Source organism: Megalops cyprinoides, chromosome 5 (assembly GCF_013368585.1).
Source record: "Megalops cyprinoides isolate fMegCyp1 chromosome 5, fMegCyp1.pri, whole genome shotgun sequence".
NCBI classification, from domain to species: Eukaryota; Metazoa; Chordata; class Actinopteri; order Elopiformes; family Megalopidae; genus Megalops; species Megalops cyprinoides.
Genome location: NC_050587.1, coordinates 26,546,186 through 26,561,372, shown reverse-complemented (window position 1 = coordinate 26,561,372; position 15,187 = coordinate 26,546,186). Strand labels below are relative to the sequence as shown.

Sequence of the window (15,187 nt, the reverse complement as noted above, 5' to 3'; positions counted from 1 at the left end):
GGCTGGGGGCTGCTTGGTGTCCATGGGGAATAACGTCACTTTAACAAGATCTCTGCTTGAAGGATTATTGCGCAGAAAACATGTTGAGAATCAGTGACTGTATGAAATATCCTGGAAGCTCTCAGAGATGGGCTGTTCTATATTTTGACTTGTTCTGTGACCCATGTGGCATACTACAGAGAGTAACAGGAAAAAGTGAGTTTTTTTTTTGAGTGGGTGTACTGAAGCCATGAACATGGGCTGTGTGTAACTGTGTTTAAGGTAGCTTAGTTCATTTTTAGTTGAATTACTTACTGCCAAGAATCTTGTTTAAACAAATCTGTATGTAGTATTTTGAAATGTAAGGAAGGGTTTTTTCTTGTTGAAAATCAGTGTTTGACAAGCTGAGGAAGACTTAATACATATACATGGCAGACTGAAAATATGAAAACAGTACCTACAAAATGTCTGTTTTTATTGATTTAAAACAGTTCTGTGAATGCTTATCCTTAAAGTACCATTGAATACCAGAAACATAGTATAACAGGTATAATAATATAACAATAATATATAAATTATTATATATAATAGTATAAATAATATAATAATAGAATAATATAGAATATTTTATGTTTTGTGTTTCTTCTGTTTTAAAGTTTGCAGGTATTTATACTGTTTTTGCAAAATTGTATTTATAAATTCAGATGATGTTTTTATGAGTTCACATAAAAATTAATTAAAGCACTTATAAAAAACATGAACAATGATTTTATATGATTTTATATGAACATTCTCCAAAGGCAGGCACTAACAAAAAATACAGTAAATAAAATCTGAAATGAAACACTTTCCTCTTTACTTTTTAAGCTCTACACTGCAAGATTGGAGGATGGTTAGAGTGTATATGGGGGTATAATTATGTGTCTAGGAATGGTTAGTGTAGATGGAATGAAGTTGGGGAATTGTTGCACTGTAGATTGGATTGTCAAACTGTTGACCTTAGGTTGGATTTTCAGACAAAAGAAGGCGTTTCAGGACTGTGATGTGACGGGCTTCCCACCCCCATTGGTTGAACATGGACCTAAGTAATGTGGCCATGCCACATGATCTCTTGGGGTTGAGAATTGCAGTAATAATTCCTCCATTCAGGTGCTGGTATTCCACGCATGTGCTGTGCTATTTGAAGCACACAGCAGAGTACTGTGATCCTGCTCTTGTAGAGCTGTGGCCAACGTGCAGTTTATGATGTAACAGGATTCACAAAATGCAGACCATGCTGTTTCAGGTGGGACAGGCCTCGCCACATGAAGACACTACCTCCAGTCCATATCTCCCATGGGTACCATTGCGGGGCAGCTTGGAAATATGGCCAGGAGTGTGGGGCAGTGTGGGAAAATGTGGTACAGTGTGGGGTGGTGTGGGGCAGAGTGTAACAGTAATGGGTACATGTGGAACAGTGTTGGGTCATGTGGGACAATGTGGTGTAGTGTGGGGCAGTGTAGAGTAGTATGAAACAGTGTGGGGTAGTGTGTGACAGTGTGGAGTAGTGAAGGATAGTATGGGGTAGTGTGAAACTACCAGGTTTTCCACGGAATCAAAGTTTGGTATTGGGTCAACTTTGCTGAGCTACATTGTATACAGAATACACAGTACAGAGATATTGTATCTCAGAGAAAATATAGTCAGTGAGATGACATATTTCACAGACTAAGAGGCATAATCTATAGAATAACACAGAGTAGCAGACAAAATATACAGTGTATATCACACACAAAGTGTAGAGCACATATCTAGGGGCTAACAGAGAGCAGGGCAGGATTGGCCTACATATCTAAGATGGCTTGAATGTTCTTAGTGTTATTTCCACCCTGTCCTATGGACGTGTTACATGTGGAAACTATTTCTTTTATTGATTTTTTTTCTCATCTCTTTAAAGGTCAGTCGGTAATATTTGACCTCTGTGCTGTTTAGTTTGAGATTTGACCTCTGTGCCTTTTAGTTTTAGCCCTCTCATTGTAGTGGTTCTTATTGCATATAGTGGTAGCAAGGCTTTACCAGATTCCACTGCCGTTTGCAAGCATGGGTTTGCATTAGTACAGCACAGACAGTAGTCATTAGTAATAAGGAGATAGGGGACACACCCCTGACAAGAGCAGAGCAGAGCAAAGCAGGTGGGAATGGGGGGTTTGGGGGTGTGGTTACAATTTATTACTTTATCACAGTATGTAAAGCCAGGAGTTCAGTCTACTCAGTCAATCAAATAGCAGTCTATGCAGCCCACCTTCCATAAGAAGTTCATTGCATATAAAAATACAGTAATATATACAGTGTATTAGCAATCTGAGTACATACACTTTTCATTTTAATGATAATACTAGAATAATAGAATAGTAGAATTTTAATGTAATGATGGATTTCTGCTGCTGTGAATTTAGCACAATTAAATGGTATAATGAGGTCATTCAGATATTATAGTGCCAGCCCATTTAATGATTTGCAGGTAAGGAACAGAATTCAAAAACCCTCACAGGATTTACTAGCCACCCAGTAAAGAGAGAGTGGGGCAAGTGTTATGCAGTCAGTTCTTTTGTTTAAATTAAAATCCTTGCAGTACCATTATTGACCAGTTAAAGAATGGGCAAAATACAGTTTTGATTGCCAAACAGGAAGCCACTGCAATAACACAGTTGTGAGGAAGGCCTAAACATGTTTTTCTATTGTATAGATGATTGGAAGCACCATCATAGTTTAACAATCGGAATAATGTTTCCAGTCAATTTAATACAGATGATTGATGACTGTATTTGTCAGCAAATATCTGTTCTATGTATGGGATTGTTTTAATATGTTTGTCAGTTCTGCTGTCTTAAATGTATAGTTTTTTGCTTTTAGCCAGCTTTGATTTTCTTTATTTGTTTTACAATTTACTGTTTGCCAGTCTACCAATGATTCCTACCTTGTTGCTCTACACAGCCCTGGACATGGTTAGGATCACTGGTTTAGGTCCTGACCACAAATAGCCCAAGTAGCTGGGTCCACACAACCAAGCAGAGTAATGAACTCCCCTGGGAAAAGCATCGGGGAGGATCCAAGCATTGAAAACTTCAGCAAGGCAAGGAAATGCGTTTAGAGAAGCAGATCAAAACCTACACTCCATACTTACAATTCAACTTCACACTCTATTCTTTCTTCCAGGCCACTCTGCTCAGCTGCTGCTGGTTGCCTAGTAGTCCCTTTTCCAGAAGAATTGCTCATCTCATTCTTCACCCTTGTCCCAAATTGGGGAATAAGATTAATTTTCCATTGCAGTCTCAAAATTCACTTAAGATTACACCTTGGCTCTCTGAACTCTCATTCACCCCCCACCCCAATTCCCGCTCATTCTAACATCATAATAAAAGTTAACAGTTTAATAGGCAGCCTTCTTAACTAGGTGGACATAACAAAATTCCTTTGAATTCTTGTATACCTTACCTCTCAGGCAGACATTTCCTAGTTTCAACTACTTATGGAGGGGTTAATTTTGGGTCCTCTATAATTCTTGACTTCTATGCCACCTCTTTGCCAGGTCATATGAAAGGAAAATCTCTCACTTTCATGCAGATGACAGTGTTTGTGCCACCAGACTCAAAAGAAAATGAAAGGATGAGTTCACTGCAAAGGCTCCATGGCTCTGGTTTCCAGAAGAGATCAGGGCTGCAGAATCTAGCAAACTCTCTTAAAACTCACTTTATTAAAACTTGCATTTAACTGTGTGCTTCATGTGTCATGTGTGTCACATACGAAGAGTGCTGTATGAATAAAATTATTATTACTGGCTCCCAAGCAGTGGTTTAATCCACCTCTCTCTAACCAGGGTACCTTAAACCCCAGTGTAAAACCTGAAGAGAGGAACCATCTTCTTAACTAACTTGACTGTTTTTTGTTACTTCTCAGCGCAGTGCTTAGGCATACAATGCTGCAGGATGTGGCTTACGAGGAAGAGAATACTGCACTCAGTGATGTGACAGGATTGCAGATGCTATCAGAGAACAACCACATTGCCACGACTGCTCAACTCATCTGCCAACTATTTGCCATTTTCCCTCCAAAGCTATAAATACAGACAATTAGCATCTCATGCTATAGCCATGGCAACACGTACGTAACAGCCCCATGACCAACACCTCATTCCTACCTCTTCTCCTCATAGCGTGACTATTACTGCTCCTGAGGTGTCAAAGCAGAGGGGCTATATAAAGAGGACACCATGTCTCCACGCCGCACAGAGCTTTTCTTTGGACCGCTCCTGTGATTGATGAGCCACACAAGCTCTTCAAAACACTGAACTGCATCTTTTGTCCTTTGTCTCCTCTACAATCAAACTGACTTGTGTCTTTTGGTTTCTGTAGGACAGAACATCAAGTCATCCGTTGCCAGGGGAGGAAAGTCACTGGCAAAGCAAAGGGGTGAAAGAGAAAACGAGAAAAGAGGAACTGTTCCCATCAACTTTGTTTTCTCCCTTCTCAACAAACGCTCTAAGAGCCATGGCCGAGCGCAGCCGTTTACCTCGCCCCCTGTTCCGCCGCGATATGCGCTGGGACCCTTACTGCGACTGGTCGCTGCCCAGCCGCACCTTTGACTACGAGATGGACCTGCCCCCCTTCCTGGAGCCGAGGGACCTGAGCTGGATCGAGTGGGCCAGGAGACGGCTGGCTACATCCTCGTGGCCGGGGTACATGCCTCCCCCCACTGTCAGTCCCTTTGCCATGCAGACTCCCAGTCACAGTCCCCACAGGGAGCTGTCTGCAGGAGTGTCGGAGGTCAGGACTGGCCCAGACAGCTGGAGGATCAGCCTGGATGTCAACTGCTTCTCACCCCAGGAAATTAGCATCAAGACCAGTGGGGGCTACTTGGAGATAGCAGGTAGTTTCTCCTCTTTATCAATACACTTTGGAAAGATTATGTGTCTATGTTTTGCACACTTTTTACATACTTTTAGTCATATACTGTTTCAGAGTGACTCAAATTCTCACAGAATAACATCTGATTCTTTAACCGAATGCAGCTCCTGTCTGCATTTATAAGGAACTACCATCACTGTTTCTCTGCTTCCAATACAATCTAAAATTCTGGGAACTGAATTAGCTATAGAGTCTCTAAAATGTTTTATTTTTCTCATTGTCATGTTCATCAATATTTACTAAATGCAACCTAATAGGAGGAAGGAAACATATTTCGTTTTTTTAATTTCTAAGGAAAATATGGTTGCTTTACAATATATATTAAATTTCATCAAAAGGATTCTTACTGCGTGCACTTCTCCTGAGAACAACATTTCAGAGTTAGAGAACTATTGTGCAGGAGGTCTATATGTTACCGGGGTATGTGATTATGCGTGGACATGTACTGTGTGTGTGTGTGTGTGTGTGTGTGTGTGTATATATATATATATATGCATGTGTTTATATATGGGCAGATGTAACTGATTTTGAATTTAATTTAAAGGAAAACAAGAGGGTAGGGAGGACATGTATGGCTTCGTCTCAAGATGTTTTTCAAGAAAGTACAAGTAAGTTGTCAATAAAAACAACTGCTAATAAACTTCTATTTACGTTTATTCATCAGGCTCAATTAACAATTAACAAGAAGTACATTCAATAAAGTTTTGCACTCCGAGATACAGATACTGAGTTATTAGTGCCATCCTACAAATGTAGTGCTTTTGTGGGAAATGTTGTCATAAGGCAAGTAAGTGCTGTTATAGGGCCACAGCCTCAAACTATTACTGACAACTTCTAGCCACCAGATTTGTACCACCACAATATGTTTGCCGCTGAACTTTTTGTCACTGCAAAAGTTTGAAGTTCCACCAAAATTTCATCCTCTATGCTTAAACTGTGATCTGTTTTAAAGCTATTATTTTCTATCCCATTGCTAGGGGGTCATAGTTCATAGAGCCAAGATAGAGCCCGAACCAGTGGGTTTTGAGTCTGTGCTGGAAACTGGACAGTGACTCCACTGTGCATACAATTATGGGGAGCTCAGTCCACCACTTGGGAGCAAGGGCACAGAAGGGACATGATAAACAAGATACGCAACTCTTCCAGGAAGGAACTACTAGGGGAACAAGGTGGCAGAGCAGAGTATAACAGATTGTAGGGTGTGATGATGGTTTGTGAGAATGGAGGTGCATTTTTTCTTTCCACTCTGTAGACTAGAAGCAGAGTTTTGAATTTTTCAAGCCATAACATGAAGACAGTGTAGAGAGAGGAGGAGAGGTGTGACATGACAGGTCTTTGGTTGTATATCATTTGAGCAGCTGTGTTCTGAATCAGCTCATACCATAGTTCGAGTGAATGCATTAAACTGTTAAACTATTTTCTCTGTCTCTTGATGTTGAAAAAAAAAAACAATAGAGTTGTGTCATACGGTTTAACCTCAGTGTATAATCCACTTCATCAACTGTCTGTGTGCTGTTTGTCTGGGCACCCGACTAGCTGTGCTTCTTGTGCTTTGGACCTTTTGTTGGCTGTGCTCCTTCTGTGCCAGATCCTGTTTGGCTGTGTTCTTTCTGTTGTGGTCCCTGATTGGCGGTGTTCCAGCAGGCTGCCAGCTGGAGTGGACCTCCGGCACATCCGCTCCTCTCTGTCCCCTGATGGTGTTCTGTCTGTTGAAGCCCCACTTCCTGTACTGGCCCCTGAAGTTCCAGTTGAGATCATCATTCCCGTCCAGGTGAGTCACCAGTACCATCTGCTGGCCGTCAAGCCTCAGTGCAAGCAGACACAAGCATTACTTTCTCCCTGAACTGGTCTGTTTAAGGTTAGTGCTGTTTGGATTTCGACAATAAACCTGAATTTATGACTGATTTGCATTTTAAATCTTTTTTCCCTGTTATTAAACAATTTATTTAAGACTATTTTTGCCTGGATTTTTCTCTCAGCCCCTGCATAAAAATACATGACTAATGAAATCTATGAATTTGGCAATCAATTAAATTACTAATCTTATTGAAAGGACAATATATTACTGCTGATAGGTTTGTATAGATACATGAATATATATTACCATAGATATTACTTTCACTGTAACACAAAATCCTTTTTACTAGGGGTCATCTTATGACTAAAAAAATATCTTAGATTACTTTATCCTCCACAAAGGAAAAACACAAAAAGTATTGGAAGCAATTCTTCTCTTCTAAAATGAAATTGATCAGGTTTATTTGGCAGTTTAAGGAATAACTTCTAAATTTAGACTAAAAGTGAATCAATTTTTCTTCTCATTAAGCCTGTATGTGCTGAATAAGTGATAACTCTGGTGTTGGTGGATCTTTCCTTTGTACTGTGAGTGACAGTTGATGTTGTTTTTGTGCAGGTGGAGAAGAGGCCCCAGACTCAGAGAGGGGGGGAAGTGAGTCCTCAGATGCAGAGAGGGGAGGAAGGTGAGCAGGGTCAGCAGGAGAGGGTCAGAGCGACTGAAATTGCTCCCCCTGCTGGAGACCAACAGGAGGGCAAAGGGAAACAGGTGGCCATTGAGGAGTTGCAGACCTCAGCCACAGAGAGAGTGTGGGCAAGTGCTGGGGAGGAATCAGAAGAGCACAGTCTAAGGAAGGAAGAGGATGGAAAGGAAGGCGAACATGATGAGGTGTCTGCCAAGACAGAGATGGAGACAGCAGTGCTGGGCAACTTGGGCAGCGTGGAGCAGAATGGAGAAGCTCTTTCTGAAACTGTCCAAGAGGAAGTGCTGGCTGAAGGTTCTGACCAGCCCAGTGAGCCCCAAACGTCTGGACGGGATGTCCTGCAGGAGAGTAAGGTGGAGACGCACGTGGACACCAAGTGGCTGTCCCGTGATACCAAGTGGATGCTCCGCAGCACCAAGTGGCCATCCCAGTACTAAACAAAACCAGGGGTTCGTCCAATCACCTTACACTTCCCAGATCCAGATCTGCTGACCCACCTTTCCAGAACCAGGAATGTTTTTATAGATAGGCTGTAAGGAGGCTGCACAGTACTGGCTTTCCCAGAGCACTAATAAATCATCAAATATCATTTACGCATGACTGGTCATTTAGGATAAATCTTGTGACAGTGAAAAATTATAGATAATTGGGATATTTGCTGTGTGATTTATTTGATCCCTGATAAAATAAAGAATTAAAATTATTCCCTGAGATTATGTTTCCAATTTGTTCTTGGTCTAAGTGGATTTTAAATAAAATATAAAATATATTTTACCATAAATATATACACCCTTATGGAAAGCAAAATAACTCCATACATTTTGACATCAGACTTAAAAGGCCATCCAAAGGCTTTCTCATTTACAAATCCATTATTTCATGCGGTGTCAGTTAAGCAAACATTATTGCTTTGTGTTATAATAAAAGGTAGATCAGTTTTATGACTTTTCTCAACATATTATTTGCCTTGGATTCTAATTAAATCTAGGTGTTCATTGTAAAATAGCAACATTTTTAAGAAGCAGAGAGCTTCTAAAAATGAACCTTTTTAATAATATTAGAGTCAAGTGTAATGTATCCAGCTAGCACCCATCTCCTCTGGCTAAGTATCGCTGACATCAGCTATGCCTCTGCACTCATGGTGGCTGTGTGCAAAGATTACTCTCAGACACTTGAGAAGGACTCCAAGCTGCGAAATATCTCATGATTTATGATACCCCTCTCAGAGGGAAGCACTTGTATAAACAAATTTGTGTTCTATTTTAAAGAGAAAATGACATAAAGAAACCTGAAACTACTCATGGTGGTAGGAGATTTCACCTCTCTTCACAGCCATGCACATACACATGTTTAGAAAATGTAATTTAAAGTCTAAGTGGAGTAAATACACACTATATAATTTTGACATGTTTAATTAAATTCCGTCAACTAAAATTCAGCACAGTTAAAAGTAAATGTTTTGAATTTATTCATGATAAAAGTATTTAAGTTATACGGATTTTATTTTCAACATGGTGTCAGGATTTGGGGAAAACAGCAGGGCATTGATAAATGGAGACGCACTGAGTGAGCTGCTTCAGTAAGGTCGTAGACGTGGAAGTGAAATTATAGGAAAGGACTGCAAAGACTGCAGGTTGATAATGTACTGAGGGTATGTATATCCAGTAAGTTTTGAATTGCAATAATTTTCTTCTGGTTTCCTGCTCTGTGTTTTTTTCAAATATATTCAATCATTTTTAAAATCAAAACTAGCAGCTTACACAGATAAGGCTATGATGTGTGCATATTTTAACATCCATGTTGACATAAAAAATGATCCTTTAATTTTTCTTTAATCTGTGCTTGATTCCGTTTTTTTGAAGTTTTGTGAAGCTACCAGCCACATAATAACAAAGTAAATATTTATTTTGCACTGTTCCTTTTGTCCTTGCAAGACTTGCATTTTAGAGCTTGACTGAATAGTTTGTTTGTCTTGGCAGGAAATGCCATCTTGTGGTTTACAGCATACAGTACCAGTCAAACTTTGGACACACCTACTCACAGAAGGGTTTTTCTTCTTTTTTACCATTTTCCACATTCTAGAATAATAGTAAAGACATCAAAACTATGAAATAACACAAATGTTAGATTCTTCAAAGTGGCCAAAAAAATATATATATTTTTTAAAGAATGTCATACATAGGTATAAACTTCACTATTTACATTTGTCTAACAAACAAAGGTAGGCCTATTCTCACACAAGCTGGTTAAGAGAAGTTAGTTTATACTGTTTTTACAAACAAGGTAGACTATTGCAATGCACTAGTCTCTAATCTGCCTCCCCTTTACAAGGCTGTAATTGGTACAGAACCCTCCAGTCAGAGTAACAACCTGAACCAAATAGAGAATCCATGCTACCCCTGTACCTTTCTTCTTGCACTGGCTACCTGTGAGTTCAAAAATATATTTTAAGGTCCTCTTATTAGTTTTCAAAGCACAGAATGGTTCAGTGCCTCAAGACATAACAGATTTGTTAACTCATCACCAGCCCAAATGTATTCTCAGATCATCCCAAGATAATCTGCTGCATGTTCCACAAGTAGAGGGGAGAGGTGAGACAAAGCCAGGTGGAGAGGCATCATTCTGTTGTTATACCCCAGACTTCAACACACCCTACCCAAACATATCCTATTACAGTAGATACAGTATCGTATTTCAGCAGATGCAGCATCCTGTCACAGCAGTGAGTTTTCACTAGACTGTATTCCCTCATAAGACCTCCATGGGAAGTGTCTTTTTCTAATGTTATACACATAACAGTATCACTATTTGAAATTTATAATCCACAGATAACATTTAGTAAATATTAGTTTTTCACTTCAGTCTTTAAAGATACAGTACCAGTCAAAACTTTGGACACAACATTTATTCTTCATTTTTACTATTTTCCACCATTTAAGGATAATAAGAAAGACATCAAAACTATGAAATAAATGGAATTATGCAGTAACCAAGACAGTGTTAAACCATTCAAAACTATCTTAAGTTTAGATTCTTCAAAGTAGCCAAAAATATTTTTTTTAAATATTTTTTGGAAAGAAATTCATACATAGGCATCAACTTCACTATTTATATTTGTCTAAGAAAAAAATTCAAGCATTTAAGCATAAGTCTTTAGATCAAAATGTCTTTGAATGCATGTTTCCCATTATCTTAATCAGGTGTGTCCAAACTTTTGACTGGTCCTGTACATGAAAGATACATCTTCCCAGTGAATTTCTAAAGTATCAAATATATTACACTAGATGGCTGAACAGTGCTATTTGGTAGTAAAGTAAGTAAAGTAAAATATTATTTATTAAATTTATGGCAATTGATCATGCAATTCTTTTACTGACTTGAGGAACTGCATGACATCTCCTGCTGTGTCAGAGTCTACACCAAACCACAGTTTCACATTCTAATCTTCTCCCATTCTAAACTTCTTTAAGCCCTTCTGCTGGTGGATATTAATGTTTATAAATATATAACACTAGTATACATGCATTATATTATTAAACATAAAAAACATCATTCCGCACTGAAGTCAGCATTCGATTTTCAATTAAATTTCCTGACAGGCTGTTAAGAGATAATCTCAGATGACTTTAAAACTGACAACAAAATTTAGATACTGTTCAGTGTTAACATTTCCCCTGTGCGGAATTCACATTTACACATACCACACAACACACACACAATGTTACCAGTGCAATACAGTAGCAGCATCCCCTGATTTCTTTACACATGCACAGCATAACCAGTAGAGTACTTCTAATAGAGTAGTAGTGTCCTAAATAATCCTACTAGCCTAACTCACACACAACAAAACCATTGTAACACAGTACTACTGTCCTCAGTAACCCTATTAACTGACACAACACAACCAATTAGTAGAACAGTATAGTCCTCACTTCCCCTCCTCCAGTCTTCTTGTCTGCTGGACACAGCAGCTGCTGCCTAAGGAAGACGAAGTGGTAAAGGCTCTGCCCACATAAGGACATGTTTCCTGGTAGAAGATCAGGTACACACCCTTCCTGACCAGCTGGGCCCCCAATTTCCTCTCTGGTCACTCTGAGTCCTGCTGCATAGGGGGTAAACAGAGAACTGGGGCTCAGGGGTACATAAGGTCCACCCTGGCAGATGAGGACAATTCCAGCGATCACATGTTATATGGTCCCTCTGCCATCAAATGCTTTTTGAAGCATCTTGCTGGGTCCATTACAGATAGATTTCTTCACCGCATTACATTACGATGCAAGCACTCACATCCATGTGATCTACTTTTGCAGTTGTATATTTACTGAGGCAATGTGGGCAGGTTATCATGCCCAAGGGTACAATAACAGTACCCCACCTGGGAATTGAACTGGCAACTACTGAGTCATGAGTGCTGCTTCATACCTCTACACCACAATGTGGCCCCTGTGTTTCTACATGCAATTATTTCTTAATAATAATAATTTTACATTTACATTTATTCATTTGGCAGACACTTTTATCCAAAGCGACTTACATAGGTTACTTTTCTTTACAATGTTATCCATTTATACAGCTGGATATTTACTGAGGCAATTGTGGGTTAAGTGCCTTGCCCAAGGGTACAGCAGCAGTGTCCCAGCAGGGATTGAACCAGCAACCTTTTGGTCACGGTCTTCCTAATAATAATGATAATAATACCTTTAATCAAAAGAAAATTGAACCAGATTGCTTCAAAGAGAGCCATGTTAATACTCAGGTTAAAATGCAGTCAAAATGCAGTGATATTGGAGTCTACAAAGTTAAATTAGTCTAATGAAGAACACAAGTATGGCTGCATCTCTCTTATCAAATCACCCTGCCATCAAGCATCATCAAGTAAATAAAAACATAACAAATTTAAACCTAATGAAAGAAAAGTCAGAATATGCATTTTTTTAAAGTGCAGTTCTACATACACATCACTGATCTGATTGCGTTTCAGAATGAGATCATTGCTTTTCTTCAGAGTTGCCTTTACCAGAAAAGTAAAGGCTAAAAAGTATAAAAGGGATTTTGTTTGAAATACAAATTCATAGTGTGCTGTTGAAAGCCTACAGTGCTCTCTTGCTTCCACAGGTTTTGGGGGTGCCATACAAACAGCAGCCCAGCAGCGGAGCCCTTTCTGAAACTCAGAGATGCCTCACATGGACGGGGTCAGTCATCCTGAATTAGATTCCCCTCCCTGCAGTGACGAACATGCAGAAGGGCTTTGCTCCTGTCAATGAAAAAATGCCAAGTATGCTGATGAGAAGTGAACAGATGCCTGGATCTGCAGTGTGGACTGACAGCACAATATGCCAGCCTGTCATGCCTTCTGTGTAAGCAAATGTATCCTCATCTTCTTGACCGCTGCACACACCTCATAAAATTTTACTGCTAGTTATGTGAGGGCAAATGCCTTTACTAATTGCCTTGGTGTTCTGAAGACTTACAATTATGTCATTATTTTAGAAAAGAAAACACCGGTTTTCACGTTCATTGTTTGGTGCTGTAATGTATTACATTGCAATGCTGGGCTTCACAGTGTGCTTCACAGAAATAATTACAGTATACTATTTTAAAAGACAATTAATAATGATAATGAAGCATTCATACATACACTGTCCATACTGTGCGCAACTACATCATGTCAGTGGCATTTGTTGATTGATATATAATATTTTACAATGTTAGACACTGAGTAACTGATAAGTTGTGAATGCCCAAATGGAAGTTAGTTGCAGCAATATAAGGACAAACAGGATAACAGCTCTTCAGTTAATACTAAGTGGATCATAAAGATGAGCATTCTGCACTGCTATTCTGCACTATTAAATCATTATCTTGGACTAAATCATAAAGGTTGATGGTTCATTTACACGTTAAAAGTAAAAACTAATAAAACAAATGTTAAAGCCTAAATCCCACACAAACTGTTAAGTCATATAACTGACTCAGGAATGTGCCTCAATGTATAAAAATTCAGGATGACAGTTCAGAGATACAATGAATTTACTCCATTCACATGTAACTGGTTCGCCTTTTCAGTTAATGTGAATAAATTCACCAACACCACATATTCCATGAAAAGATGGTAGAGTCACAAGATAAACAAAAGGCCTTTAAAGAGAAAAAAGGGAGAACGTTTAAAAAAAACACTTCTAAGATCATGATCAGATTATCTTGGTATTTTATTTGTGCCAGGAAAAAAAGGTTGTCTACACTCTCAAAAATATGATTTTAACAAATTGTCTTTTATGAAACTAACAATTTTTAACGTAATGCTGTACTGACATGAACAATAGATAATATTAGATGAAACTGTCATTAGATGTATTAGGTACTAGTGTATTTTGAGACAAGAATAAATTAAAAATATCTAGACCTATTGGACAACCATATACAAACATGTTCGTGCACACAGGAGTCAAGCTTCTGACAAATCAGTGGCTGGACCAAAGCGTCCAAATTTAGCTTGTGCTTAGATGGCAGATGGAGACCAATATAAGGAGCCCCACAGAGCTGGGACCACAGCAGAGAAGAACATCAAGACCCAGTTTGTGGTGAGTCTTTTAACCAACACTGATCACAAGTGTGAAGTCTACTGTTTGTCCTTAACAGAGTAGCAGGAATTGCTATAGAATTTTGAATGTTTGTTTACCCAACAGACATATATCAAGCTAGCTCTGAAATCTGAATAATCAATCTCAAGTATTTTTGTTATTTCTTTTTCTTGGGTGGAGTGCTTCAAACTCCTTGTATGAAAAGGCCATGTTATAATTAAATCCATTATGTATGAGTGTGCTTCTCATGTTTAAAATGTACTCCAAAAAGAGTTAGATCAATACATGATTAATATATAGTCCTTTCTGAAGATAAATAGTACAGGACAAAGGAAAATGGAAAACCTCCACAAGTTGGAAAAAGCTATTGGACATCTGTTCACATACAAATTTTATGATACAACTGATATTTCATTAAGCCTTGTGTTTCTCACTCTAATTATATTAAAAAAGATCAAAATGGTAAGTGAAATCTAAAAAACTGATCTTGAAATATATTTAATATAAAAAATAGATATAAAATGTTAAAAATACACAAGTGGGCTAAATAATAATCATCCTCAGATTAAGTTAAGTTTTAAATAAATTAGAATTTTTAATTTTAAATTGCATCATTGAAAGAAAAAACAGAAAATATTTGAAAAATGAGTAATATTTGTGTTAAATATATGTGTGCATTATACAAATAGCATGGTGGTAAGGAGCAGTGCTTGTAACCAAAAGGTTGCTGGTTCAAATCCCTTCTGGGACACTGCTGCTGTACCCTTGGGCAAAGTACTGAATCCAGGATTACCTAAAAAAATATCCAGATGTGTAAATGTAAAAACTGTAGCCTATGTAAATCACTCTGGATAACAACATCTGCTAAATGACAATAATGTGAATTTTTAAATTCATTAATATGAAATGGGAACTGTCCAATATAACTAGAAAACCTTAAATGACATTTAAATATTTGCATATACACTTTATTATTAAATGTTAAGTCATGGTGACTGAAAATAACATATTTTGCAGTGTCCTGGAATACTAAACTGCTCTTGGTGTAAAAAAGGTAAGATATGTTGCTCTTTTCTACTGAATACAATTCGAAAAGCCTCAAAAAGATCTGAATTATGTGTTTAATGGGGGAAATAGTGTTGACAGAGCATTAACTAAATTTTTAATACTGCAGTAAACAGCCACC

General features: G+C 38.4%; 1 protein-coding gene across 1 annotated transcript; it reads left to right on the top strand.

Annotated features, from left to right (window-relative positions):
- The first annotated feature begins 4,505 nt into the window (after positions 1-4,505).
- On the top strand, positions 4,506-7,857 carry LOC118777711. The gene is made up of 4 exons (XM_036528826.1): positions 4,506-4,884; positions 5,467-5,530; positions 6,567-6,747; positions 7,336-7,857. The coding sequence occupies exons 1-4, from the start codon at positions 4,506-4,508 to the stop codon at positions 7,855-7,857; spliced, it is 1,146 nt and encodes a 381-aa protein (XP_036384719.1).
- Positions 7,858-15,187: the final 7,330 nt, after the last annotated feature.